The 27,703-nt window shown below is 41.5% G+C and overlaps 3 protein-coding genes across 3 annotated transcripts in view; all 3 read right to left on the bottom strand.

Moving 5' to 3' along the window:
• Positions 1 to 139: 139 nt before the first annotated feature.
• On the bottom strand, positions 140 to 10,763 carry LOC118395856 (fibroblast growth factor 23-like). Its single transcript, XM_035789837.2, has 3 exons — positions 10,228 to 10,763; positions 4,358 to 4,461; positions 140 to 4,196 (listed from the first exon to the last, which is right to left on the bottom strand). The coding sequence occupies exons 1-3, from the start codon at positions 10,433 to 10,435 to the stop codon at positions 3,819 to 3,821; spliced, it is 690 nt and encodes a 229-aa protein (XP_035645730.1). The 5' UTR covers positions 10,436 to 10,763; the 3' UTR covers positions 140 to 3,818.
• Positions 10,764 to 11,168: 405 nt separating this feature from the next.
• On the bottom strand, positions 11,169 to 21,162 carry LOC118395857 (fibroblast growth factor 6-like). The gene is made up of 3 exons (XM_035789838.2): positions 20,395 to 21,162; positions 19,759 to 19,862; positions 11,169 to 15,060 (listed from the first exon to the last, which is right to left on the bottom strand). Exons 1-3 carry the CDS (start codon positions 20,702 to 20,704, stop codon positions 14,884 to 14,886), a joined length of 591 nt encoding a protein of 196 aa, XP_035645731.1. The 5' UTR covers positions 20,705 to 21,162; the 3' UTR covers positions 11,169 to 14,883.
• A 3,449-nt stretch (positions 21,163 to 24,611) lies between these two features.
• Positions 24,612 to 27,703, bottom strand: part of LOC118395849 (solute carrier family 45 member 3-like) — a 74,417-nt gene continuing 71,325 nt past the window's right edge. The window contains exon 5 of the mRNA XM_035789831.2: positions 24,612 to 26,890. Within this exon, the coding sequence (XP_035645724.1) occupies positions 26,456 to 26,890 (435 nt within the window). The 3' untranslated portion in view covers positions 24,612 to 26,455. The remainder of the gene's footprint in view (positions 26,891 to 27,703) is intronic.

Raw genomic sequence — 27,703 nt, 5'->3', positions numbered from 1 at the left:
GAATGCACAGAGATACCGTGACGAGATCGAGGCCCATTGTCGTGCCATTCATCCGCTGCCAGCACCTCATGTTTCAGCACAAGCATTTCGCTACACCCGCAATATCATCTGCTAAACATGTGTATGTGACAAATAAAATGTGATTTAATTATGCAGCAACTTCACACAACCATTGAAGAGGATGAGAAAACATTCTACAGGCCACAACAGCCTGATCAACTCTATGTGAAGGAGTTGTCACGCTACATGAGGCAAATGGTGGTCACACCAGATACTGACTGGTTTTCTGATCCACACCACCACCTTTTTTAAAGGTATCTGTGACCAGATGCACATTTGTATTCACAGTCATGTGAAATCCATAGATTAGGGCCTAATTTATTTATTTCAATTGACCGATTTACTTTTTGAACCATAACTCAGTAAAATCTTTGAAAATGTTGCATGTTGTTTATATTTTTGTTCAGTGTATATATTTTATGATAAGACAATAAGCATCCATACAAAATATTACACATTATAAATAACAATATGTGAATACATTTGAATAAATACATATTATATTGTGATGGCTCATTGCTTTTTCCTAATGGTGTCCAGCACCAGCTAACATTTGGTATAGTTTCAAATGACAGCAAAACACAACATTGATATACACTACATGACCAAAGGTATGTGGACACCTGCTCGTCAAACATCTCATTCCAAAATCATGGGCATTAATATAAAGTTGGTCCCCCCCCTTTGCTGCTATAAACAGCCTCCACTCTTTTGGGAAGGCTTTCCACTAGATGTTGGATCATTGCTGTGGGAACTTGTTTCCATTCAGCCACAAGAGCATTAGTGAGGTCGGGCACTGATGTGGGGTAATTAGGCCTGGCTCGCAGTCGGCGTTCCAATTCAGCCCAAAGGTGTTTGATAGGGTTGAGGTCGGGGCACTGTGTAGGCCAGTCAAGTTTTTCCATACTGATCTCGACAAACCATTTCTGTATGGACCTCGCCTTGTATACAGGGGCATTGTCATGCTGAAAACAGGAAAGGGCCTTCCCCACACTGTTACCACAAAGTTGGAAGCACAGAATTGTCTAGAATGTCATTGTATGGGCTCCCGAGTGACGCAGCGGTCTACGGCACTGCATCTCAATGCTAGAGGCGACACTACAGACCCTGTTTCGATTCTAGGCTGTAACACAACCGGCTGTGATTAGGAGCCCCATAGGACGGCGCACATTCTGCCCAGTGTCGTTAGGGTTTGGCCGGAGTAGGCCGTCATTGTAAATAAAAATTTGTTCTTAACGAACTTGCCTAGTTAAATAAAGGATAAATAAATAAAAATACAAAATGCTGTAGTGTTAAGATTTCCCTTCACTGGAACTAAGGGACCAAGCCCGAACCGTGAAAAACCATCCCAGACCATTATTCCTCCTACACCAAACATTACAGTTGGCACTATGCATTGGGGCAAGTAGCATTCTCCTGGCATCTGCCAAAGCCAGATTAGTTTGTCGGACTGCCAGATGGTGAAGTGTGATTCATCACTCCAGAGAATGCGTTTCCACTGCTCCAGAGTCCAATGACGGCAAGCTTTACACCACTCCAGCCGACACTTGGCATGGTAAACTTAGGCTTGCATGCAGCTGCTCAGCCATAGAAACCCATTTCATGAATCTCCCGATGAACAGTTATTGTGCTGACGTTGCTTCCAGAGGCAGTTTGTAACTCGGTAGTGAGTGTTGTAACCGAGGACATGCAATTTTTATTCGCTACGCATTTCAGCGGTCCTGTTCTGTGAGCTTGTGGGGCCTACCACTTCGCGGCTCAGCCATTGCTGCTCCTAGACGTTTCCACTTCACAATAACAGCACTTACAGTTGACCGGGGAAGCTCCAGCAGGGCAGAAATGTGATGAACTGACTTGTTAGGAAGGTGGCATCCTATGACAGTGCCATGTTGAATGTCACTGAGCTCTTCAGTAAGGCCATTCTACTGCAAATGTTTGTCTATGGAGATTGCATGGCTGTGTGCTCGATTTTATACACATGCCAGCAACGGGTGTGGCTGAAATAGCCGAACCCACTAATTTGAAGGGGTGTCCACTTACTTTTTTATATATAGTGTATTTACCATATTTAAACATTGTGAACATCCACCACAACCTATAGATTGACAACATATAGTAATACCATAACACATCCATTGAAAAATGGTCTTCAATTAATAGAAGTTACAATGCATTAATGCAATATTGTATCAATTAATATTTACTTGTCAATTACAATAATTCATACAGAAATGTTGGTCCATTTTGACATACATAGCAAAATCTCATGCAAACAAATTATTGCAACATCAGGCTCAATGCCAAACCAGTTTAAAATGGTACTTTTTAAAGGGAGTTAAAAGGACAACATGACACTGGTTCAACCCAGGCGTTACCCAAAAAGGACAAATTATGTTTAATGTTGCCAAACAGGCCCCTCATCAACTGCTACTCAAACGTCTCTCTGTATGAATTGATATATGATTCTAAGTAATGTAGAAAAGGAAATGGGTGACTCAACTTTTTATTCGCTGTTATAAAAACAAGAAGTGCCCATTTCATAATGAGTCTGCATATTTTCAGGATGATTTGATTGGTTTTCTCTGTGTCAAGGATGAAAGTCCAAACTGTTTGAAAGTGTTTTGTAATGTAAATATTTAAAAAGTGCAGGGGCGGACTGGCCATCAGGCATTTCGTGAAAAATTCCAGATGGGCCGGGTTGATTGTTTACCTCGTGGGCCTGCCTAACTTGTTTTTTTTGTTGTGCAAAATGATCATCATCATCATCAGGCTAAGAATGGGGGCCACAAGGGGGAGAAAAAAAAAATGGTCGCTGTCTGGGCCTTGAGGAAAGAAATGGGCCGGTGTGTTACAAATGCCAGGGCTGATTTCTGGTCCCAGTGAAAAAGTGCATCACACCCTTGCATAACCAAAGGGTTGGCTTCTCACTGCACTATACACATGGTCTCATCTACCCATTCTCATCCACTCATTAATGACCTTAAGAAGCACTACCTCAGCATAGAAGCATGTAAGACTGTTTCTCATGATGCTCACTGATCAGCTTTCTAATTCACCTCCTTGTTTCAATCTAACGTGCTCCTTCTGAAGTTGTATTGTGACCCCTACATCCAGACTACGATTGCAAAACCACAAACTCATGAGGATTGAGGCACTGGTGCTTCTACACCTGCATTGCTTGCTGTTTGGGGTTTTAGGCTGGGTTTCTGTACAGCACTTTGAGATATCAGCTGATGTACGAAGGGCTATATAAATACATTTGATTTGATTTGAATTTGATTTGACTGGTGCATGGCATTACTGTATATCCCTTAATGTTATCTAGCAAAAAGTTTAAACATTTTCCAGACAAGCTTCAAATTCAAAGCTCATTTCTCTGGCCTTACGAGTCAAGCCATTGGCCAATGCTTCACTCTTTATCTGCATTTTCCATTTTTTAAATATATTTTTAAGCTATTTTCTGACTTTATTGAACAGTTAGAGCAGGACTAGGCAACCTTGGTTCTGGAGTGACGCAAGGACTTGTTTTTGATATAACCAACTTGGAAGACCAGGTGTGTTGAATTTAGTCAATTTGCTCATTTGGTCTGGTGTGATGCCAAGTTGGGGCAAAATCCTGCAAGCACTCCAGGAACAAGGTTGCTTACCCCTAAGATAAAGAGAGAGGATGATAGTAGGGAAGATAGTAGGGAAAGAGAGAAGGCAGTAGGTTGGATTCAAACCTGACAACACCGTAGATGTGTGCCGGAGGCATCTGCTTAGACCGCTAGACCACCCTGGGCCACTTTGTCTGCCTTTTGCACAGCCATTTTGGTAGGACTGCCTGGGCTATTGGAATGCAACACCCGCAAAGGGTCGTCACAAGAAGTGATGGTCTCCTTGGAAATGGCTCCAGCTCGTTCTTGGTCCTGTTGCATAGCCAGGTCCTGATCCTCCATGGAGTCTACATTTGGGTTCTCCTGTTGGCTCCTCTTTCTTCTGTAAACCATGAGTCTCTTTAACAAGTCATACCCTTTCACAGGGATCTCAGCCCCTTCCAGTAGGAGCAACAGTCCATTGCTGGATGAATAGAACACGTCAACATGGTTCTCCATCCGCCTGTGCTGGAAAAGGCACTCTTTCCTGCTGAACATCATCTGGTAGGGAGTGACAACAGAAACACAACTTGAATGTCACATGAATAGGTAAAGTGATTCTACGGAAATTAATTACACAATGAATGTGAAGTGATTTGGGAGAGCAGATTTGACTGTTCCCAGAGTGGCCATCCATGGATGACTTGCCATGCAATACCTACAGAACTGAACCACTTATCCTCGACGTCGACACATAAGAAACGTTTACTTTTCAAGTCCAATATTGACACAAAGTCACTTGTTTCTGTTCTTATTGGGAGGACAACTATGGAAAAATAAAAAAAAACATGTCACAATTTCATACTGTACATAGAGACAGACAATGGATTCCTTTTGGTAAATGATTAAACAATCCTAAATAAGGCACTTTGTTGAATTAGTTGATTTTGACATTATCTGTACAGTTGCTTTAGTTTGAGTGTGAAAACTTGAATGAAATCTGCATGTGAAATTAACTATAAAATAAAGCATACCCAGCTAGCACATAACGTTCTGAGAACCATATGTTTCTTAGAGCTTGGTGAGAGCGTGGCTGTCCTATGGTTATTTTGCATACAACATTCCCACAACTTTCTGAGAATGGTGCAGGATAGTAAGGCCGGGATGATACCAGTATCATAATATTTATTTTTCCATGGCAAAAATGAAAACGCAGAGCAACACTCTTTAAAAACCTGCTGTATGTAAAATACTGTGTGCTATGGCTTGAAAATATAAAAATGTGCCTCTGGATGACAACATAATGTTTTTTTCCAACATTAGGGCAGTTTTCCTAAATAAGTTAAAGACGCTTCGTGTTTTGTGTCCTTGACGCGATAGTAATGAGTGTCACAATACTGGTATCAACCCCTACAGGATAGTTGCTTCCCTTTGGAACATTCTCAACACACACACTTGGAATATACTCTAACAGTTCAGAAACAACATTCTTCTGTGGGGATTTCAGAACTTAAGGATAAAGTTTCCTACAGGTTTCCTAATGGTTCTATTTAAAATCATGTTCTCAAATTGTTCCGAGAAGGTCAAGAAAACTTTCCATAAAAACCGCAAGCAAACTTTAGTAATGTTCAGAGAGACCATTCTAAGATTGTTATTGAAAAACATACACTCCGTTCTCAGCATCAACACAACTCTCCATCCTCTATCTTAAGTGTGTTGGCCATGCCCACTAAATTGGCAACACCTGATCTTAATGAGTGCTTGTTTCCTTTGAAATAGGGTCTGTTTGAATAGACTAAAAATAACAGCTTTATATTGGTAAGAAAACACGACATTCTAGCTCCATCCTGGTGGCGTAGTGAACTAATTCCATGGATATTGAACAGAAGATTATAGGTTAGAATCTCACAGCTGCCTTGTCACAACAAAAAAAAATTATGTGTTTGCATGATTAATGCTTAAGGAAAGGAATTTCCATTGTCCTATCTTGTGCTTTTTTTAAAACCCCAAATAAGCTAGCAGTGTTATGGTCTTATTGAAACATTAAGAAAACTCCTAATTAACCTATAATTTCCGTTCTCAGAGCGTTAATAAAACCTCCCAGGAAAAGGTTTAAGGAACAAGAGTAAAACGTTCTCAGAACCTTCCTGCAACTTAAAAATAAACGTTCCCAGAACAGTCCATTTTTACTTCTGCTCTCAGAATGTAAAAAAAAAAGTGTTTTACCGGTCAGAAAACATATGGCTTCGTTCCTGTGAAACAAACAGAGCTGCCCGAAAACATGTGGCGAGACAGCATTTGCCTTTTCAATCTGGTGGGGCAACACTTTCAAAGCAGCAGCACCGAACAAGTTTACCATATTCTTTTGTTCACGCCATAGAAAAAAGTAGAAAATGTTTTGCAACGGAAAAGAAAGCAGGCGTTTCTTATTGGACAAGTTGACATAGTACCACCCCTAATTAAAGCCTGTTTTCCTTGGTTTTGTCAAGTGTCCCTGAGATGTCCCTGAGATTTCACTGAGATTTCACTGAGATTTCACGTGGTAACCCCCACACTCTCGGCAACAGGTGGGTTCAGTCACAGTGGTCTCCTAGCTACAGCGTCTCATCAACCATGTCTCCCGACAACTACATTTGATTACACCAGCACTTGATTTCTTCCTTCGCTCCTCTCCTGGGCTTTCACTAGATAATACTGTCAAAGTCAAAATTGTCTATATCATAAAAATTTATGAAAACAAAAATGTGCTTCTTGGTCTTCATTTAAGGTTAGGCACAAGGTTAGCAGTGTGGTTAGGTTTAAAATCTGATTTAAGATGAGACATTTTTGAAATAGGCGGAGTTTATAACTTTCTGGCTGTGTTAACTTATGACTGTCCCTCTCCTGCCTGCCTCATGAACGAACACAAATGTTCATGGAAATCAAGGTATGTGTTAATAAAAGCAGTTTAGTCATCCTCCAAAACTAGCTAGAATGATCCAATCTATAGCTAGCTAACAAAAAACTCCAAAACTCTTGAACGTGCCGTCCTTGGCCAGCTCTCCCGCTATCTCTCTCAGAATGATCTTCTTGATCCAAATCAGTCAGGTTTCAAGACTAGTCATTCAACTGAGACTGCTCTTCTCTGTATCACGGAGGCGCTCCGCACTGCTAAAGCTAACTCTCTCTCCTCTGCTCTCATCCTTCTAGACCTATCGGCTGCCTTCAATACTGTGAACCATCAGATCCTCCTCTCCACCCTCTCCGAGTTGGGCATCTCCGGCGCGGCCCACGCTTGGATTGCGTCCTACCTGACAGGTCGCTCCTACCAGGTGGCGTGGCGAGAATCTGTCTCCTCACCACGCGCTCTCACCACTGGTGTCCCCCAGGGCTCTGTTCTAGGCCCTCTCCTATTCTCGCTATACACCAAGTCACTTGGCTCTGTCATAACCTCACATGGTCTCTCCTATCATTGCTATGCAGACGACACACAATTAATCTTCTCCTTTCCCCCTTCTGATGACCAGGTGGCGAATCGCATCTCTGCATGTCTGGCAGACATATCAATGTGGATGACGGATCACCACCTCAAGCTGAACCTCGGCAAGACGGAGCTGCTCTTCCTCCCGGGGAAGGACTGCCCGTTCCATGATCTCGCCATCACGGTTGACAACTCCATTGTGTCCTCCTCCCAGAGCGCTAAGAACCTTGGCGTGATCCTGGACAACACCCTGTCGTTCTCAACTAACATCAAGGCGGTGGCCCGTTCCTGTAGGTTCATGCTCTACAACATCCGCAGAGTACGACCCTGCCTCACACAGGAAGCGGCGCAGGTCCTAATCCAGGCACTTGTCATCTCCCGTCTGGATTACTGCAACTCGCTGTTGGCTGGGCTCCCTGCCTGTGCCATTAAACCCCTACAACTCATCCAGAATGCCGCAGCCCGTCTGGTGTTCAACCTTCCCAAGTTCTCTCACGTCACCCCGCTCCTCCGCTCTCTCCACTGGCTTCCAGTTGATGCTCGCATCCGCTACAAGACCATGGTGCTTGCCTACGGAGCTGTGAGGGGAACGGCACCTCAGTACCTCCAGGCTCTGATTAGGCCCTACACCCAAACAAGGGCACTGCGTTCATCCACCTCTGGCCTGCTCGCCTCCCTACCACTGAGGAAGTACAGTTCCCGCTCAGCCCAGTCAAAACTGTTCGCTGCTCTGGCTCCCCAATGGTGGAACACACTCCCTCACGACGCCAGGACAGCAGAGTCAATCACCACCTTCCGGAGACACCTGAAACCCCACCTCTTTAAGGAATACCTAGGATAGGATAAAGTAATCCTTCTCACCCCCCTTAAAAGATTTAGATGCACTATTGTAAAGTGGCTGTTCCACTGGATGTCATAAGGTGAATGCACCAATTTGTAAGTCGCTCTGGATAAGAGCGTCTGCTAAATGACTTAAATGTAAATGTAAAAACTAGTAGCTTTAGTAGCCTAGCAAGCCCTTAAGCAAGGAAGTTAACCCCCAACAACAACTGCTCCCCGGGTGGTGGAGAAGGTGGAAAGTTTTAAGTTCCTTGGCGTACACATCACAGACAAACTGAAATGGCCCACTCACACAGACAGTGTGGTGAAGAAGGCGCAACAGCGCCTCTTCAACCTCAGGATGCTTAAGAAATTTGGCTTGTCACCCAAAACCCTGAAACTTTTACAGATGCACAATCAAGAACATCCTGTCGGGCTGTATCACAGCCTGGTACAGCAACTGCACCGCCTTCAACCGCAAGGCTCTCCCGAGGGTGGTGCGGTCTGCACACCTCATCACCGGGGGCAAACTACCTGCCCTCCATGACACCTACACCTCCCGATGTCACAGGAAGGCCAAAAAGATAATCAAGGACATCAACCACCCGGGCCACTGCCTGTTCACACCACTACTATCCAGAAGGTGAGGTCAGTAAAAAGCTGGGACCGAGAGACTGAAAAACAGCTTCTATCTCAAGGCCATCAGACTGCTAAACAGCAATCACTAACTCAGAGAGGCTGCTGCCTACACTGAGACCCAATCACTGGCCACTTTAATAAATTAATCACTAGTCAATTTATACAATGCACTCTAAATAATGCCACTTTAATCATGTTTAAATATCTTACATTACCGATATCACATGTATATACTGTATTTTATACCATCTATTGCACCTTGCCTATGACGCTCGGCCATCGCTCATCCATATACTTATATGTACATATTCTCATTCACCCCTTAAGATGTGTGTGTATTAGGTCGTTGTTGGGGAATTGTTAGATAACTTGTGAGATATTACTGGACTGTCGGAACTAGAAGCACAAGCATTTCGCTACACTGCATTAACATCTGTAGGTGACAAATAACTTTTGATTTGACATGGACTTCGATTAAGGCAGGCTTCCCGCCCCTCTCTGATTCAGGGGGGGTTAGGTTAAATGCAGAAGACACATTTCGGTGGAATGCATTCAGCTAGCTAAATGTGTATGGCACAGTCCCATAGTCAAAGCACAGATTAATTGGGAAGATACGTCATCTATAATAATAATATTTTGACATAACCTACGAATAGGACCCATAATTTTACCTGACTTGGGCCCAGTTTCCCAAACGCATTTAAAGGCTACGTTCATCATTAGAACCGTCATAGGAGCATCCTTAGATCTCTGAGCCGTTTCCTAAAACCAACGTTACTAAAGTTGCTCTTGAAAAACACTCGTTATTTAATGACCGCCTCAGACTACTCGAACAGCTAAGTACGTTGTGAATGCCTTTTTGCCTTTCTGCGTCTCTTTATACACAAGATCTCAGTTAAACACAAAATCAAGATGTTTGTCTTTATGTGATTGCCGATTAACTTTAGAATGAATGTGACAGTGACTACAAATACAAAGCTGCCCATTTCTTTGCAAAACAAGTGAAGGACATAAAGACACTTTAAATGAAAACCCAGATGGCTGTATTAAAAGTAATAAAGTATAGGCTACATAGACCTATGTATTTGAATAATATTGAAATCCATTTTATGTTAATGAAATGTAGTTTCATTTAACTATTTGTACACTACTTTCTGTAATGTTGGCCTGCATATATTTAATGGTGTAACGTGTGCCAAATCTGGATGTAGTGCATTGTTATAGGGAAAGCATAAGAATAAGGCCGCCTCAATATTTGTAGTCATATGTGATATCTCTAGGAGCTGTTATGTCATCAGTATTGTGGAAAACTCAAATATTGAGCTAAGATTGGAAAGGGAGATCCGAGAGCAGTGTTCGTTCTTCTGATCCTATCAGTATCAACACATTTAGCGAACATGCTCTCTGCGTGGTGTTTTGGGAAACGCATGCAGTAGGAAATATGCATTGTTGAAACCTAGGCTTACTAATGTTTTATCACTATCGGGAAACCAGGCCCAAGTCATGAGATCAGGAAAAACTCCAGGCCCCTGAAAAGACACGCAATACTTTTGTCACACCACTTTAGAACCGATGGTGCTACATCTGAACCAAAAATGTACATTCCCACAACTTCCAAGGAACCAAATGTGCTAGCTGGGTAGTATGAAAATAGTTAAAGAAAAATACACTTACCGAGAGAGTTTGTGAAGATGGCTTTCTTTACATGTCCATTCAAATTCACATTCCATAAATAATGTCCTGTATCGACAGACTGGGAGCGCGCGAGGATTCCTTTGATTGTCCTGTGCGGCGGCGACAGGTCTAGGTGTACAGGGAAACAATTGACCGGAATGGATTGTTGTAGAGCGGCCAGCCAGATCACGACGAGAGCCGGTTGCATGTTGGGAAATGTGCCGGTTCACACGGTAATCCTGAGGTGCTCAAGGTGCAGTGTTAAACACAATTGACGGGAACAGAGGCCACAGATTAAATTTGAAGACTGACAGCTCCGTAACTGGCCCAACCCTGTCGAGACTTTTTTGGCTGACCGGATGTGAAATTGAGTTTCATGAAAAGTTTGAGGTTAAATAACACGGCTAACAATACATTATGCTCGCTCTAACCTATACAAAAAACAGGTGTCAAGCTCTACAGAATATTGTATGTGCGGGAAATTATGTATGTATTATATAATCGTGTAGCCTACATTTCCAGGGAATTTCACCACCGCCCCTCACTTTAAAGGTTAAAGGTAACTGGCCCATATGCCATTCCAGCTCTCTGATAATCGCCTTCACGGTGGTTTGGGTGAACCATATTCTTCCCAAAACGTGGCCATAGTTATTTTTTTGCCAGAAGGGGGAGCCCCAGCTTCACATATATCAAAGGAATTTGAGTATGTTGAGAATTGCAGTATAGTCGTTGAAATAGTTACATTTATTTATCAACTGCCACAAATAAACATGTAAACCGCTGGCATATTTTGTATTGAGTACTGTATTACCTACCTACTTCTCAATATAAAATACTCAGGGTGGCCTTGACCAAATCAACACATAGGAGGTTAAATCATTCTAAATCCAGTTCACAATTGATATACACCACAGGCATAAAATAACAACAACAATAACAACCCATATAAAACATGTTTTATTATTCATTCAGGAATACAGTTGACTGCTGTGCACAGCACATACGTACAAAAATAAAAGGAAAACCATTTTTAGTATATTAGCATTCTTACTCGTCATCATATTTTTTTAAGAAACAAATGATTGGAGAAGTCTGTTATTTCAAACTAATTTACAATCATTTCAATAAATCGGAACTAAGGCAGAAGGTGAGGTATATGTTAAAAAAGAGGAGGGGGATTCAGAAGGAAGCACACTCCCCTCAGTGCAGGAATAGAAAACTGAGAGAACTCAAACTTAGGCTGCCGATACACAGGGACACACACTGAATCGCTACCACCACTCCCTTATCCACTACCACCCATAGCACCTTTTCACAAGTTGGAGAGCCTGCAACGCACTGTATTGTAAGTTACTGTAGGCTTGAACACCATTTGAGTATCTAACACTCTTTAAGCAGCTTTAATACATTTGGTACAAAGACCTATGGTCAGGACTAACAGGTGGACACTGAACTAGGTGCCAGTCATGACATGAGAAGCCATTGTGACAGAGGCACAATTCTCACACTTCCAAATATCTATTTCAGTTCACGTATTTGCATGTTGTCATGATAGTGTCCTGTTGCCCATATGAAAAAAAAGAATGATAAGGATGTTTTTATCAAAACAAATATTATTCACCTTCATGAACATTCACATTTCATGTCTTATTATGACGACATTGTGGGGAGAAGAAAGGATGGAAGATAAGATGTTGCACCATCCAAATTCAATAAACCATGAATCCTGCTGTTATCATCCCAGACGAACACATGCAAGACAGTGGAAAAGCTTGTTTTCATTCATTCCTCAATTACTGATCATCATCCTGAATAGGTAGGTGGTGGTGAAGACATTTTTCAGTTCCATTGTGACAATGAAAGTGGGCTTGATCTGGTGCTAGCTGTAGAGATGATTCTACTTGGCAGACTGAAAAACACTTTTAACTTGCAGTAGCTATATCTCCTGGGAGCACGATTGTTCAAGCAACAGCACTACTAGTTATCCATATAAAATCGTGTTTTGTCTCATAACGGTTTAAATCCAAAACAGCCTTTGTGTTACATATTTTCATTGTCTGCCATCCTCCTTGATTGAAATAGCGCCTAGCTAGCACATCAATACAATTTCAGCTTGGTGAATTGATGTGATTGGAACTTTGCTTTCTCTTTGGCTGTGGCAAATATGGAGTATGATGACTGTTGACAATGAAATGAAACACTAGCCACTTTAATGATGTCTCCTTATCTTGCATTACTCATCTCATATGTGTAAACTGTACTCTATACTATTTTACGGTATCTTAGTCACTTTGTTTGTAAATATGTTTGTAAATGTTTGTAAATATGTTTATACTGTACTCTATACTATGCCACTGTATCTTAGTCCAATGCCTCACTGACATATATGTATATATATTCTTAATCCATTCCTTACTTAGATTTACGTGTATTTTGGGTATATGTTGTGAAACTGTCAAATATTACTTGTTAGATATTACTGCACTGTCGGAGCTAGAAGCACAAGCATTTCGCTACACCCACAATAACATCTGCTAAACACGTATGTGACCAATACAATTTGATTTGATTTGACACAGATGCTTCCTGTGTTCCATCACAACCAGACACTGCGTCAAGCCTCAGCCTGTCTCCTTACTACTGTAAGTACTTGTGTGTGGGTAAGTACCATCTCACATCCATTTTACAGTGGGCTACCAATGCTGTGTTGGAAGTAGAATTTAACAGGCGTGAAGTTAAAGTTTGGTAAAAGAGGTCAAAGATGACCTTTCCTGTGTATTTTACTCAGACACACCAAACATACTTATAGCATTGTAATAGCCAAAGGTAAATCTTTAAATCAGATTATGCCACTCCATTCCCAATAAATCCATGCTCATTGGCGACCAGTCAAAGAGAGATACAGAATCAAACCACTTACAACCAAAAATCACCTTATATCATTCATGCAAGGTTTTCATTGAGCTACACACCATTCATAAATAAATAAAGGAATAACGGAGCGAACGTAGGGCAAAGAGGCGTCAAAGGGGCAAAGTGACACTGGTGAACCTGAACACCATGTGCTTAGACACAGTGAAAGAGGTCTATGACTCTGACCTTGTACTAAAATGGCTTCGGGTGGGAGAGGAAGGATACTTTTGGAATCTCAAGACTGTTGTTGAACAAAGGGTTTTACAGTGTCAACTGGCCAAGGGGGGTCTGCTCAGGTACAGTATTCGAGGAGGAGAGCAAGCAAGCATTGACTTCAAACATCACTACTGTAAGCCTTTGGTGAATTGCTTTGAGACATTGCTTCTGTTTTTCTTCCACACAAGATCTTACAAATTAATAACCAGTTTAAACAATAAAAGAGAGAAACAGGTACATATGAGTACAATCCTTATTATTATCTAAATATCAGATATTAGACATAATAGCCAGATTGTGATACCTGAAATGTTGTTAGCACATCTTAATTGCGTGAAATAATGATCCCTTCTCAAAAAATGTAATAGGAATATTTACATATTTTTCGAATTAATGTAGCAGACCCTCATTTACAGATTGAACGTGAAAACAAGCACTATTTATGCAGCTCAACATTTACTGCAGAAATGGAGATACTGTAAAAGTGCTAAAAAAAAAATTCAAACCGGCAGATAAGTTAAGGTTTCAACCCTCATCAGTTTAAAAAACGAATCAAACTGTTTGATCGATCGATACAGCAGTCTCCCAGTTAGTCCAGACCAGACACACACACATTTCAATCTGGTCTAAACATCCAGCCATTTCACACTCAGCCTCATAAAACCCTCCAGCCTCATAAAAAACAGGATTGTCAAAGTTCTCCTAGCATGGTGGGTCTCCAGTTCTAGCTTCCCACATCAATGGCTGTGAGCTCCTGAGGGGTCCGTCCTGTCCAACACAGTCTCAATTACTTAACTGATCTAAATTTGGAAAGAAAATAAACTGAAGATACTTTTGGCCCTCTAGGAATTGGGCTAAAGCCCCCCGGAGTCACTGAGGGAGTGATGACTTGCGTGTCATCCCTATTTCTGACTGAGGGGAGCGTTTCTCACATGCAAGGGAAGAAGCCACAAGTAGGAATCAAAGGCAACCACCCCCTCATCACAAAGCAAGGAAACAAATATTTGGTGAGTGCTCTAGTTGCCCTCACTAGACAATGATATAATGTTGACACAGATTATGGAAAATGTTTAGTTCTTGATGGATAATGACAAAAGTTCAAAGTAAACAGGCATTCTTCTCAGTAGAAATATCATGCACACATTATTTCATTTGGGAAATGGCGCTTTGAGGTAATAAAAAAGTATCCATTTCACTTCTAGATGCTGAGATGAGCTGTCATCTACTGACAGGGCAAGGTCTCCACCATTTATGTATGGCAAGCACCCATTCAAAGTGAAGGGGACAGATGAAGCTTCTCCACCCCTTATATAATACTGATAAAATAATAAGCAGCAATTAATGGCATATCCGTAAGTTCTAATACAAAGTAAGCTACCGAAATATACATATAAAGACTGAATAAATACTATCATATAGTGGTATTTCTCTCTTTTTCAATCCATTTGTATTGGTGTATACAGTATAATGTTACCTGGACAACAATCCACATGTGCAAATAAGTGAGTTATTGCCTGCCAGTTTTGCTCATATTCGGGGGAGGAAGTGTGTCACAGTCATGGCAGTGGTGGCCTTTTTGCCTCTCTTCAGACGGCCATGTTTGCTGAGAGCAATGTAGGAGCCTCTGTAAACGGAAGACTCATAGGCGTTGTAGTTGTTTGGAAGCATGCTCTCTCTGAACTTGCACTCATCATGGAAGACTGTCTGAAAATAACAAAGGAGAAAAGGTCAAAGAAAATGTATGGCCAAGTTAAGTTTCAGTTACCAGTTTTATCCAGTTGTACAAGTTGCACTGAAAAATACATGCCATGCATACATTTCATCCTCACCCAGAATTAGTTCACATGTATAGTAGGGGAGCCATGCACTAACATATTGTAGCAAATTTGGGGTTGATGGAAGAACCTGTAAACCTTTGTCTCTGAAGACTAGCACATATCTTGCTCCATCCAAAATTCATAATAAACTAAATTGTTTATCATGTATGTTCTTGAGGGGATATCTAACCAAAATTGCAGCATGTTCTCTTTTTTATTGAAAACTACAATAAAAAAATTGAAATTGACTGATATAATCCTGAAATATCAGAATCAGACAACAAAAAATGCACTGTGCATGTTGCTGTTTTGGAGGGAGCATGCTAACAGGGACCTTACCTACCACTCCCATAGTTTGTGCTGATGAAGACAATACTAAGCTGCAGCTAACTGAACAAAAACAAATGTTGGTTTACTAACTCTTATAGACTACAGGTCTATAGACTTATTTATGTGTAGTAATAAGTAAATGTGAACTAGCCTTTTAAAACATCAATGAATGTGTATCACACACAGGTAGCACTGCTGTACAACTGATTTCTCACCCATATGGGGTAATTAATTAGCCTATTAACCAATGAATTATTAGTGCAATAATTAAAGAAATTATCTAGTACTTTTGTATACTTTTTAGCCAGTAGTTCTGAATGTATCACTCACGAACCAAAAGTGGTCCCTTAAAATTGCGTACTACGTCACACATGTGCACCATGTAATTGCGCTCTCTCTCTCTACTGTGTCCACTGGGCTGTGCAACCTCATTGGATAACGCTGGGCAGTCCTCTTGCTAGCTGTCAATCAAATGCTTGAGGGGCTGAAGCTCATTGGTTAAAACTCGAATTGCTGGGGGGCTGGCCTACATTGCATGAAATGTAGGGAAAATGGCACAACACAGCTTCAAGAAAACAGTTACTTTCAAACTAGGGATTTCGTGGCTAATTGAGGTAAGGCAGTAATTCTGATCATAGATTATGCATGCATGAACTACACATTGACACATCCAGCCCAAAGCGAGAGGTGTAAAAAATACTTTATTAGTTACCAAAATACCAGAGTATGTCTTAAATGTAATTGTGTTGTTAATTGCATGCACTATGTAACTGTATCCTTTTGGTGATGCTCATTGATGCGCAATTGGAAAGCTGTATGGACCTTCTTTTGCTCACCTTGCAAGTTGTTCATTGTGAATCGTATTTGTCTATCCTGATAAACATTTCACAAATAATCTTTTTCAGAGTATTATTTTTCTGACAATTTCTGCAATAATAAGTTGTGAAAAGATAGCATGTGCTGGGACTATCGACAAGACGGGGAGCTGATGAAGTCCGTCAGATACCCTAATTACAGTGGTCTCCAACCTTCAAGAGCTAATAAAAATAAAAAATGTCTAGCTTTCAAATAGGCACATTCTTTCCTTCTCTCTGCAACTCTTTCTGGGTCCTTGGGGTACAAGAGAAAGTAGTGCATTGTTTTCTGTCAATATACCTGGAAGAATAATAGTTCATCAACAACTCTAAGGGGGCCCTATAAAATCTGTATTTTTTTTCTCCAATTCTGCTTTATATTTTTCCAAATTATCTTTTCTCAGTTTTCTTTTTCCTGGTTTTCGATGTTTTTTGTTTTTAACTCTCAAATGTACAATTGTTCATAGAGAACCAACAAAATTGGAACGTTCTGAGTCCATGTTAATGCTTGAATCACATCAGAAGACAATTTTGGGGGGGTCTAGTAGAAAACGAACACATTTTGATTCGAGTGTAATTCCCCTTTAATTGCGCATCTGGCCCCTTTAATTACGCATCTGGCAAGCGAGGGATGTGTCATCTAACGAGCCGGTCTAGCATGGTTATGTACTGCTGCTGCAAAGTTTGCAAATAACACATAATAGATACAAATACTTACTCATGATATACTTCTACCAGATAATTCTACTTTGCCGTTAACATTTAATTGAGAAGGTTTTGGGGAAAGTATTTCTGTCAAAATCACGTCAACTGGCTACACACGGAGTGATAGACAAACGCGCGCACCACAGACAGACAGGGGCAATATTGCTGGAAATTAATTGGCAGATATTGTGTTAGATTTGGCCAATAGTGGCTAACCTGGGGTGGGATAATGTCAATGTTGCGTTGATTAGATAGTAGGCTAGCTGGGAGCTTGCGGTGTCTGATACTTGTGAGAACACGTGAAAATTGCATGTATACTTAACAAAAATATAAACGCAACATGGAAAGTCTTTTTTCCATGTTTCATGAGCTGAAATAAAAGATCTCAGACATTTTTCATACACATAAAAATCTTCTTCTCAAATGTTGTACACTAATTTGTTTACATCCCTGTTAGTGAGCATTTCTCCTTTGCCTAGATAATCCATCCACCTGACAGGTGTGGCATGTCAAGAAGCTGATTAAACAGCAAGATCATTACACAGGTGTACCTTGTGCTGGGAACAATAAAAGACCACTCAGTTTTGTCACATAACACAATGCCACAGATGTCTCAAGTTTTGCGAGAGCGTGCAATTGGCATGCTGATTGCAGGAATGTCCACCAGAGCTGTTGCCAGAGAACTGAGTGTTAATTTCTCTACCATTAGCCGCCTCCAACATCATTTTAGAAAATTTGGTAGTATATCCAACAGGTCTCCAACCACAGACCACGTGCAACCATGCCAGCCCTGGACCTCCACATCTGGTTTATTCATCTGTAGGATTGTCTGAGACCAGCCATCTGACAGCTGATGAAACTGTGGGTTTGCACAACCAAAGAATTTCTGCACAAACTGTCAAAATCCATCTCAGGGAAGCTAATCTGGGTGCTTATTGTCCTGACTGCAGTTCGGCATCATAACCGGTTAGGTTATGGTATGGGCAGGGTGAAGCTACTGGACAATGAACACAATTGCATTTTATATATGGCAATTTGAACGCACAGAGATACCACCACAATACTCTGAGGACATTGTCGTGCCATTCATCCGCCGCAATCACCTCATGTTTCAGCATGATAATGCATGGCCCCATGTAGCAAGTGTCTGTACACAATTCCTGGAAGCTGAAAAAGTCCCAGTTCTCCCATGGCCTGCATACTCACAAGACATGTCACCCATTGAGCACTTTGGGATGCCCTGGATCGACATGTACGACATCGTGTTCCAGTTCCAGGAAAATATCCAGCAACTTCGCACAGCCATTGAAGAGGAGCTGGACAACATTCCATAGGCCACAATCCACAGCCTGATCAACTCTATGCGAAGGCAATGTGTTGCGCTGCATGAGGCAAATGGTGGTCACACCATATATTGAATGATTTTCTGATCCACACCCCTACCTTTCTGTCACCTACAGAGGCATATCTGTATTCCCAGTCATGTGAAATCCATAGATTATGGCCTAATGAATTTATTTAAATTGACTGATTTCCTTAAATGAACTGTAACTCAGTAAAATCTTTGAAATTCTAGCATATGTTTTTGTTGAGTGTAGTTTCAGAATTGTTTGGTGAGCTACTCACAGGTGGGCAGTGAGCTACTGGTAGCTCTTGATTGACCTGTTGGAGACTAACTCAAGCCTAACTCAAAACTATTTGTTCAACATCCATAGTCAGAGGATGCACTTCACTCAAGCCCCATTTATACCTGGTTCTAATTTGCATTTTTTGTCCTGATTTTGCCCACATTTGTAGACAGGTGTAGACAATCAAAAGACACATTGTGATCTGATTGTGGTCAGATCATCCTGCCCACCTCCGGAGGTAGTCAGTCACACATTGTGTCTGGATATCTTACAAGTGTAGACAGATCTGGACAGAGAAACCATTTTAAATCCTAATTATTTTGCCCTCTAAAATCATTGACAGGAGGCACCATTAACTGATTACATCAATATGTGTCTTAAAAATAAAGAAATATTATTTTGAAATAATAGCTGTGAAATCATTTGCATAAGTGAAGGGACCAGCAAATCTGGTCACAATGCAGACACAGTGGACAGATAAGACACATTTTAATATAATGTGTACACACATTTCTGGAAATGTGGGCACAATCAGAATGTATATAAGATCAGGACAAAGGTCCCATATTAGCACCAGGTATAAACGGGGCTTCAGTGATAGGCATAACCTACAAATGTAACCTAACATGTAAATAATATTCATATTTAATGGACGAATTTCATATGGTCCCAAGTCACGATGGCAGGTTATGGAGTGTCTGGGGGCTTTCCCCCGCACGCAGGGCCATATTACAGAGCGTGACAAAATGATGCGTCTGTTAACCTCATCATTATTGCCCAAGGCAAGTCGACCATGAACAGGCCCCTAGCTCATTTGCTGCCTACAATTAAATACGAACGCATAATAAGGGTAAACATATATATAATTAACCATAAAAAATACCATTACCAATAGCATTCCACAAGCATATGTCTTATCACATAATTCACAGCACATGTTAAGATAGGCACACCCAATATCTTTAAATTACATGCAAATAAAACCCGATCAGTCAAAATAGCAAATGCCACGCGGAACCATTCAAACAGATATTGCAGGACAATAAATGTAATACTGAGCATACCTACCGTTCCGTATAACCTTCCTCGGCCATTCATTGCGACAAACAGCTCACTTCTCACACCATACAAGCTAACCACTCCTCGCTCTACCGTTGAGATCTCTAATAGACCTAATTGAACAAAATACCAAATATTAGATATTGGAAAAACACATCCGATCAGATTGGCACAAAATATGTTTCGAAATGGTTGTAGGCTAGGCTATAGCTAGGATGTGCTCTACGTCTGTGGGTGTAACCTTGCAGGTTGCTACGCATGATGCTGAGTCTTTGTTCTATATACATTCCCACATTCAATGTTCGATATTTGCTCAGTTTAGGCTATAGTGTAATAATAGTCCCTTCTGGACGTGTGCGGTGTCGGTGACTGTTCGTTTCTGGGCCGCTGTAGGAGCCAGTGTAAAAATAAGTTGTTGTCTAAATACGTCCATACATTCATGTCATGTTTGAGCTTAGGGAGATATTTAGCACTGGTGGATAGTGTTTTTAATAGATCTGTCTTTGCTCTAGAAGTCATCCAATGTTCCCTTCGCGTCTTATGACACATCATGCAAAATATGGGCTATAGGCTCTGTTAGATGCATAATTATTGACGACCCCTTTATGTGATGTCTATTGCATTACATCTGTGGAAGCAACTCACTGTACTGGTTTTCATTATGTACACCATTTATCCTGCCGTCTGGGAGGACCTGGAGGTGAAACCCGATGCCCACGTTGCAGTAGAGCCTCCGCACTCTTTTGATACCTAGCAAATAGTCACTCTCCCAGTTCAGGTCCGATCTCTCCCCCGAGATGCCCAGAATGGAGCGGGAGAAGAGGGTCTCCCATCTTTTCTCCAATAAAGTTGCATTTGTCCTGCTTGGAATAGGATATGATGACACAATCCCGACTAGGTACCCCAAGAGAACAATCGCAGTCAACGTCCAGTGCGTGCTGGCCTCGTAGGACATACTGATGAGGAGCCTTTGGGTAATGGCCTTCCGGTTTACCTTCGGGGCACGTGGTCAAAATTAATGGCCCTAAAAATACCACTCTTCTTGTTTTTCTTCCTTCGGCATGCTGGCAGTGGATTATTTTTGGAACGCAAGTCTGAACTTTGGGTATGAAACAAGAGCCCCGGTGCAGAGGGGTAGAAATAGGAGAGTGCGCGGCAGAGCTTGAGGTGGTGGCGGTGATGATTACCATGTTTTGCAGCTCCGCGCCTCTCTCTCTCTGTAGGCAACGCAGGCCGTGGAGAAAACCACTCACCAAAACTCTGTTTCACCTTGCCAGGCTATCGCATATCTAGATGACGTCATGCTGACTTCACCGCTGCCCGGTCGAACAATACAAGGGCCGAGGATGGAGAGAGTGAAGTTGCGAGCAAGCAAGAAAAGATTCGCTGAACTGCAGTGCCTTGTCTGTGGAGAGTTCAACGGAACACTGTCACAGCGCCCGTGAAACCAAGGAAGGGAGAGACCTCATTGGGTGGCGTTAAGCAACTGCGGGACATGGTGGACACTTTGGCAGCTCCCAAATTGGGTCGGCGGTCATATGTCTGACAGGCTGCTTCCTTATTTAGAAGGAAGGTGTAAAAACAGTCCACTTGTCACCGGAGAGCAATGGCACCCTTGCAGGCCACATCCTATGCTGCTTGTTTATTAAGGCTGGGCCTAGTGCGCAATTCGGTTACCCCGAAACGTCTCTCATAGCCTATTCCTTCCCCTTGCCTGAAACATAAAAGCATATCATATTTTCTTTGTAATGCCACCACGGAGCATGCCTATACGTCAATTGATTATATACAGTTGCGCGCTTCCACCGGACCCCTTAACACGTCATCCATTTGGTTGGAAATTCCGATGGAAGGCGCTATTTCCAAAGGTTTTAATAACTGTGCTTCATACGCAACCGCCATTGACCATAGTTCAAATCATTTTCACAAATTGTACAAAGTTGTTCTTAGTGACATACAACATCTCAGACAAGCATTTTACAATGCAGTACATTTATTTGTATACAAATATATTTGGTGACTGCACATTGATACCCAATCTGGATTTATAATAAAAATGATTCGATTTCTATGAAGGCTGAAAATACCAAGGACAACACATTCGGAGCATCAGTGAAAACTGAGGACATAATAGCAGATTCATAATCATACAGTCATCGGCAAATAGGCCCAATGTGAAGGTCCTTGGCACTTGCTATCATGAAGCACAACTAACCCAAACACTGGGCATTTGGACAAATAAAGGACGAAAACATTTGTTAACTTGTTGAAATTCAATGGTTACTTATGTCTATGAAATATCAACAAAACTAAATATGGGGGGAACTCAAAACAGAGGAACAATGGTTATAGTTGACCCAGATGCAACAGTATTGACTACTTCCTATTTACAAATAAATAATGATACACGATGCGTTTACCATATTCTGCACAGGCATTAGTCATCATCAGGAAATGCACATTCAGCAAAGTTGCTCTTTTAAAACCAGAACTAATACAGGAAATGGTCAGGAGGAATGAATATATATATTTAACTTTAAAGCAAACAAAACCATATTTTTAAATATCATGAGTGTACTATTCTGCATGATCAACCAGGAAATCATTAACTTTGTGACAGCAGTCGAGATCAATAAACTATCTGAAAGTAAGCAGCCAATGATGAAAGAGTGGGATGGAAGAATATCCCAATAAATTATAGAGCAGAAGATGTCTTTATACCACATCTATACTAAATAATAATTCATCATTTTTTTCACAAAAATAGCTTTTGCACCTTACACCTTTGACAGATGCAATGAAAAGAAGGCAAAATACTTTAATATGTGCTTATGATTTTTAAAAGAACAATAACTACCGACATATGTACAAAAAATACTGACATTTTTAAGAGAGGCACTTGCAAAATTGACTTATTTTTCCAAGCGGTCTGGCAGTATGTCCTTATGTTCTACAGTAACTCAGATGAGTATTTTCTGAGTGTGGGGGGAATTTCCAAAAAGTAAATCTGTTATTTTTAAAAAGTTAACCAGTGTCTGTATTCTTTTGCCCATCTTCATCTTTTCTTTTTATTGGCCAGTCCAATATATGGCTTTTTCTTTGCAACTCTGCCTAGAAGGCCAGCATCCCGGAGTCGCCTCGTCACTGTTGACGTTGAGACTGGTGTTTTGCAGGTACTATTTAATTAATGAAGCTGCCAGTTGTGGACTTGTGAGGCATCTGTTTTTCAAACTAGACACTTTAATGTACTTGTCCTCTTGCTCAGTTGTGCCCCGGGGCCTCCCACTCTTTCTATTCTGGTTAGAGCCAGCTTGCGCTGTTCTGTGAAGGGAGTAGTACACAGCATTGTACAAGATCTTCCGTTTCTTGGCAATTTCTCACATGGCATAGCCTTCACTTCTCAGAACAAGAATAGACTGACTGACGAGTTTTAGAAGAAAGCTATTTGTTTCTAGCCATTTTGAACCTGTAATCGAAACCACAAATGCTGATGCTCCAGATACTCAACTAGTCTAAAGAAGGCCAGCACAACAGTTTTCAGCTGTGCTAACATAATTGCAAAAGGGTTTTCTAATGATCAATTAGCCTTTTAAAATGATAAACTTTTATTAGCTAACACAATGTGCCATTGAAACACAGGAGTGATGGTTGCTGATAATGGACCTCTGTACGCCTATGTAGATATTCCATTAAAAGTCAGCTGTTTCCAACAACAATTGTCATTTACAACATTAACAATGTCTACACTGTATTTCTGATCAATTTTATGTTATTTTAATGGACCAATTTTTTTGCTTTTCTTTCAAAAACAAGGACATTTCTCAGTGACCCCAAACTTTTGAACGGTAGTGTATGTTTTCAGAAACTTTGCTATGAGACTCGATATTGAGCTCAGGTGCATCCTGTTTCCATTGATCATCCTTGCGTTGTTTCTACAACTTGATTGGAATCCACCTGTGCTATATTCAATTGATTGGACATGATTTGGAAAGGCACACACCTGTCTATATAAGGTCCCACAGTTGACAGTGCATGCCAGAGCAAAAACCAAGTCATGAGGTCGAAGGAATTGTCCGTAGAGCTCCGAGACAGATTTGTGTTGAGGCACAGATCTCGGGAAGGTTACCAAAAAATGTCTGCACCATTGAAGGTCCCCAAGAGCACAGTGGCCTCCATCATTATAAAATGAAAAAGTTTGGAACCACCAAGACTCTTCCTAGAGCTGGCCGCCTGGCCAAACTGAGCCATCGAGGGAGAAGGGCCTTGGTCAGGGAGGTGACCAAGAACCCGATGTTCACTCTGAGAGAGCTTCAGAGTTCCTCTGTGGAGATGGGAGAACCTCCAGAAGGACAACCATCTCTGCAGCACTCCACCAATCAGGCCTTTATGGTAGAGTGGCCAGACGGAAGCCATTCCTCAGTAAAAGGCACATGACAGCCCGCTTGGAGTTTGCCAATAGGCACCTAAAGACTCTCAGACCATGAGAAACGAGATTCTCTGGTCTGATGAAACCAAGATTGAACTCTTTGGCCTGAAAGCCAAGCATCACGTCTGAGGGAAACCTGGCACCATCCCTACAGTGAAGTATGGTAGTGGCAGCATCTTGCTTTGGAGATGTTTATCAGCGGCAGGGACTGGGAGACTAGTGAGAATTGAGGGAAAGATGAACGTAGCAAAATACAGAGTGCTCAGGACCTCAGACTGGGACAACGACCCTAAGCACACAGCCAAGACAACGCAGGAGTGGCTTCCAGACAAGCCTCTGAATGTTCTTGAGTGGCCCAGCCAGAGCCCGGACTTAAACCTGATTGAACATCTAGCTGTGCGGAAACGCTCTCCATCCAACCATCCAACCTGACAGAGCTTGGGAGGATCTGCAGAGATAAATGTGAGAAACTGCCCAAATACAGATGTGTCAAGCTTGTAGCGTCATACCCAAGAAGACTCAAGGCTGTAATCACTGCCAAATATGTTTCAAAAAAGGACTAAGTTAAGGAGCTGAATACTTATGTTAATGTGATATTTACATTAAAAAATATATTTTTAATACATTTTTAAAATTTCTAAAAAACTGTTTTTGCTTTGTCATTATGGGGTATTGTGTGTAGATTGATGAGAGGAAAAAACAATTCAATCAATTTTAGAATAAGGATGTAACGTAACAAAATGTGGAAAAAGTCAAGGGTCTGAATACTTTCCGAATGCACTGTATATCCAATAGTGCCAACTGTATTTAGCAACCTCATAATTGAATAGTCCATTTATGCAATGATGTTTGGTTATTATATTTTGATTATGAAAATGTATGCACTCACTCACTACTTTAAGTCACTCTGGGTAAGAGTGTCTGCTAAAACGTAAACTATTATTTAAATATACAGTAACAGATGAGATATAGAAAGACTGCAGTATTCTCTTAGGTGAGGAGAGAATGCACTTATCCAAAGTCATACCATGTTGCCCTGCTCTCTTCACGGCACTCACACTTGCACTTTGAAATTTTCTCTCTCTCTCTCTCTCGCACGCACGCACGCACGCACACACGCACATGCACACACACACACTTATGGTACACAGAGTAAAGTATAAAAAATGTAACAGAACACAGAGAACTGTCATCATACTAAAACTATTTTCAGGAACCCAGTTCACAGTATCACTGCAGTGTTGCTAATATGACTTTTTGCTATTTTTCTCATTGGAATATTAATTTGAGTTCCGAAAATAAGTGTACCTGGATTTTTAAAGTGTTGGATAATTCACCTCATTTACTTTCCTAGATTGTCATGAGGTTGAACATGGGATGATAATGGCAGTAGATATTATGTAATGAATGGCACTATATGGCACTGTCTGATATTTCTTGAAAAGAGGGAGAAAAAAATTCCAATGAAAGCTTTGAACCACTTCATCCTAACAACAATGCAGTTACACAGATTACCTCAGAGATGACCTCTCCCAAACAGGTCGCATAATAAATTCCCATAGGGATATACATATATGTACTGTATTCATATACAAAATATATATGATAAACCCGTTAATTCCCAAAAAACATCCAACATTGGGGCCAGTGACACTTAACATTCCCAATATTTCAACTTGGCTGATAACAACAAACAGACAGAAATTATTTCCCAGGCAGGTAATGGGCTCTCCAGATTAACTTGTTCCTATCTCCCGCGACCAGTCTGCATGAGAACTGACCAATAATCTCCTGTTGACTTCGACTAAAAGCAGACTATTTTAAAGATATAGCATTGACAAACTCCACCACTTCACACATAGATGAGAGTAAAATGGTAATACATAATTTCAGTTGTCTAAGGTCTGATGGAGTCTGATCAAGCTGTGTAGCTAGTTGTACCTGAGGAGAAGGTGAAGGGACCTATCTGAGCGGTCTTCTATGTGACTGAGGGGAACAAGGTGAGAAACATTCTTAAGTATACAGACAGTGTCAACAGACCAGCTAATGCCAGCGTCTCTCTCTTGTAGCCATAGTAACTGCCTGCAGTAATCTCTGGAGGTAACAATTGTCACAGGTTTACATTTTCTTTTAATTCTGCAGCACACATACATACAAACGTACAGACAGGCTGCCTCATTGCAATGTGTTGGTAAAGCCATAGCAACGGCCAGCGATGACACTGGAGTGTTGCATGCTGGAAGCAGTCGTGCATTCCTTCACTCCTGGTTACTGAATTTTTCAGCTATTGAGGTCCTTTTGGTCAAAGATGATCTGGTTGGCCAGATAAATGGCGATGATGCCGAAGATGGCGGAGGAGGCCATATAGGCAGTGACGGACTTTGTGAACTGAACGATCATGCCCATGAAAAGAGTGGGAAAGACCTGAGAGAGGAGGAAGGTGCTGTCCAGGATGGCAAAGTCCAACCCTACACCGCGCTTCTCGTAGCCCTCCGGTTCATCCTGCTCGGGGGCCGTGGCGCTGAGGGATGATCCATTCTGGTCGTGGGGAGGGGGGTAGTAGTCTGAGTCTTCCTGGCTGAAGATGGCATGCCCGTTGGTGTCCCCCAGTTTGTGGGTCAGCCCCCCCTCCTCGTCCATGGCTGTCAAATGAGTGATCGAGTCCCGCTTGGCCGCAATCCCATTCTTTTTGGTGTTCTTATTTGGCATGTATACCTGAAATGCAGAGAGATACAAGTACATTCAATATACAGTCTAGGCCTAGGCAGTGTGTGCAAGGGAGTTTGTGTGTGTAGGGCCAGATATGAATATGTGTCAGGAGAGAGCTAGAAAAATTATGCGCAAGATGTGAGCGTTTGTTTTTGTATTGGAATATGAGTAAGATACATGGCTGTTGACTCAGCCGATACATGGCTGTTGACTCAGCCGATACATGGCTGTTGACTCAGCCGATACATGGCTGTTGACTCAGCCGATACATGGCTGTTGACTCAGCCGATACATGGCTGTTGACTCAGCCGATACATGGCTGTTGAATCCTATAGCGTCGAAAGGAGTCAACAGAAATGTATCAGGGTTAGAATATGATCCCATATGGGTCTTTCTATAAATAATGGGGCCAATGTGTGACATTGGGATCCAAAAATGTCAAAATTATTTGAAACAAAAATAAAAATGATTTTCATGCAGTTGCACAGTTGGCCCATAATATGCAAATTGGCCCATAACTCCACAGTGACGACTCTCCCACTCTGTCTGCCGAATTCTTTCTCTTTGCTCTTGTTTTCCTTTATATGATGTCGGTGGGCGGAGCCGGGAGGGTCGTCAGCGAAATGGGACACACCTGGGCTCGGGTGTGGTCAGGGATAAATACACCTCTTCCCCATTCATTGAGGATACTCTCTCCATGTAGACATACTGTTAGAGTTTGTTTGTGGCCATTTTATTTGTTTGCTTTGGCACCTTTCAACACCCCTCATTATCACATTTATGCATGCAACCACTCACTTACACTACTGACCACACACA

This window comes from Oncorhynchus keta, chromosome 17, assembly GCF_023373465.1.
Source record: "Oncorhynchus keta strain PuntledgeMale-10-30-2019 chromosome 17, Oket_V2, whole genome shotgun sequence".
NCBI lineage: Eukaryota > Metazoa > Chordata > Actinopteri > Salmoniformes > Salmonidae > Oncorhynchus > Oncorhynchus keta.
Note: the sequence above shows the minus strand (reverse complement) of the source record. Positions and strands in the feature narration are given on the sequence as shown.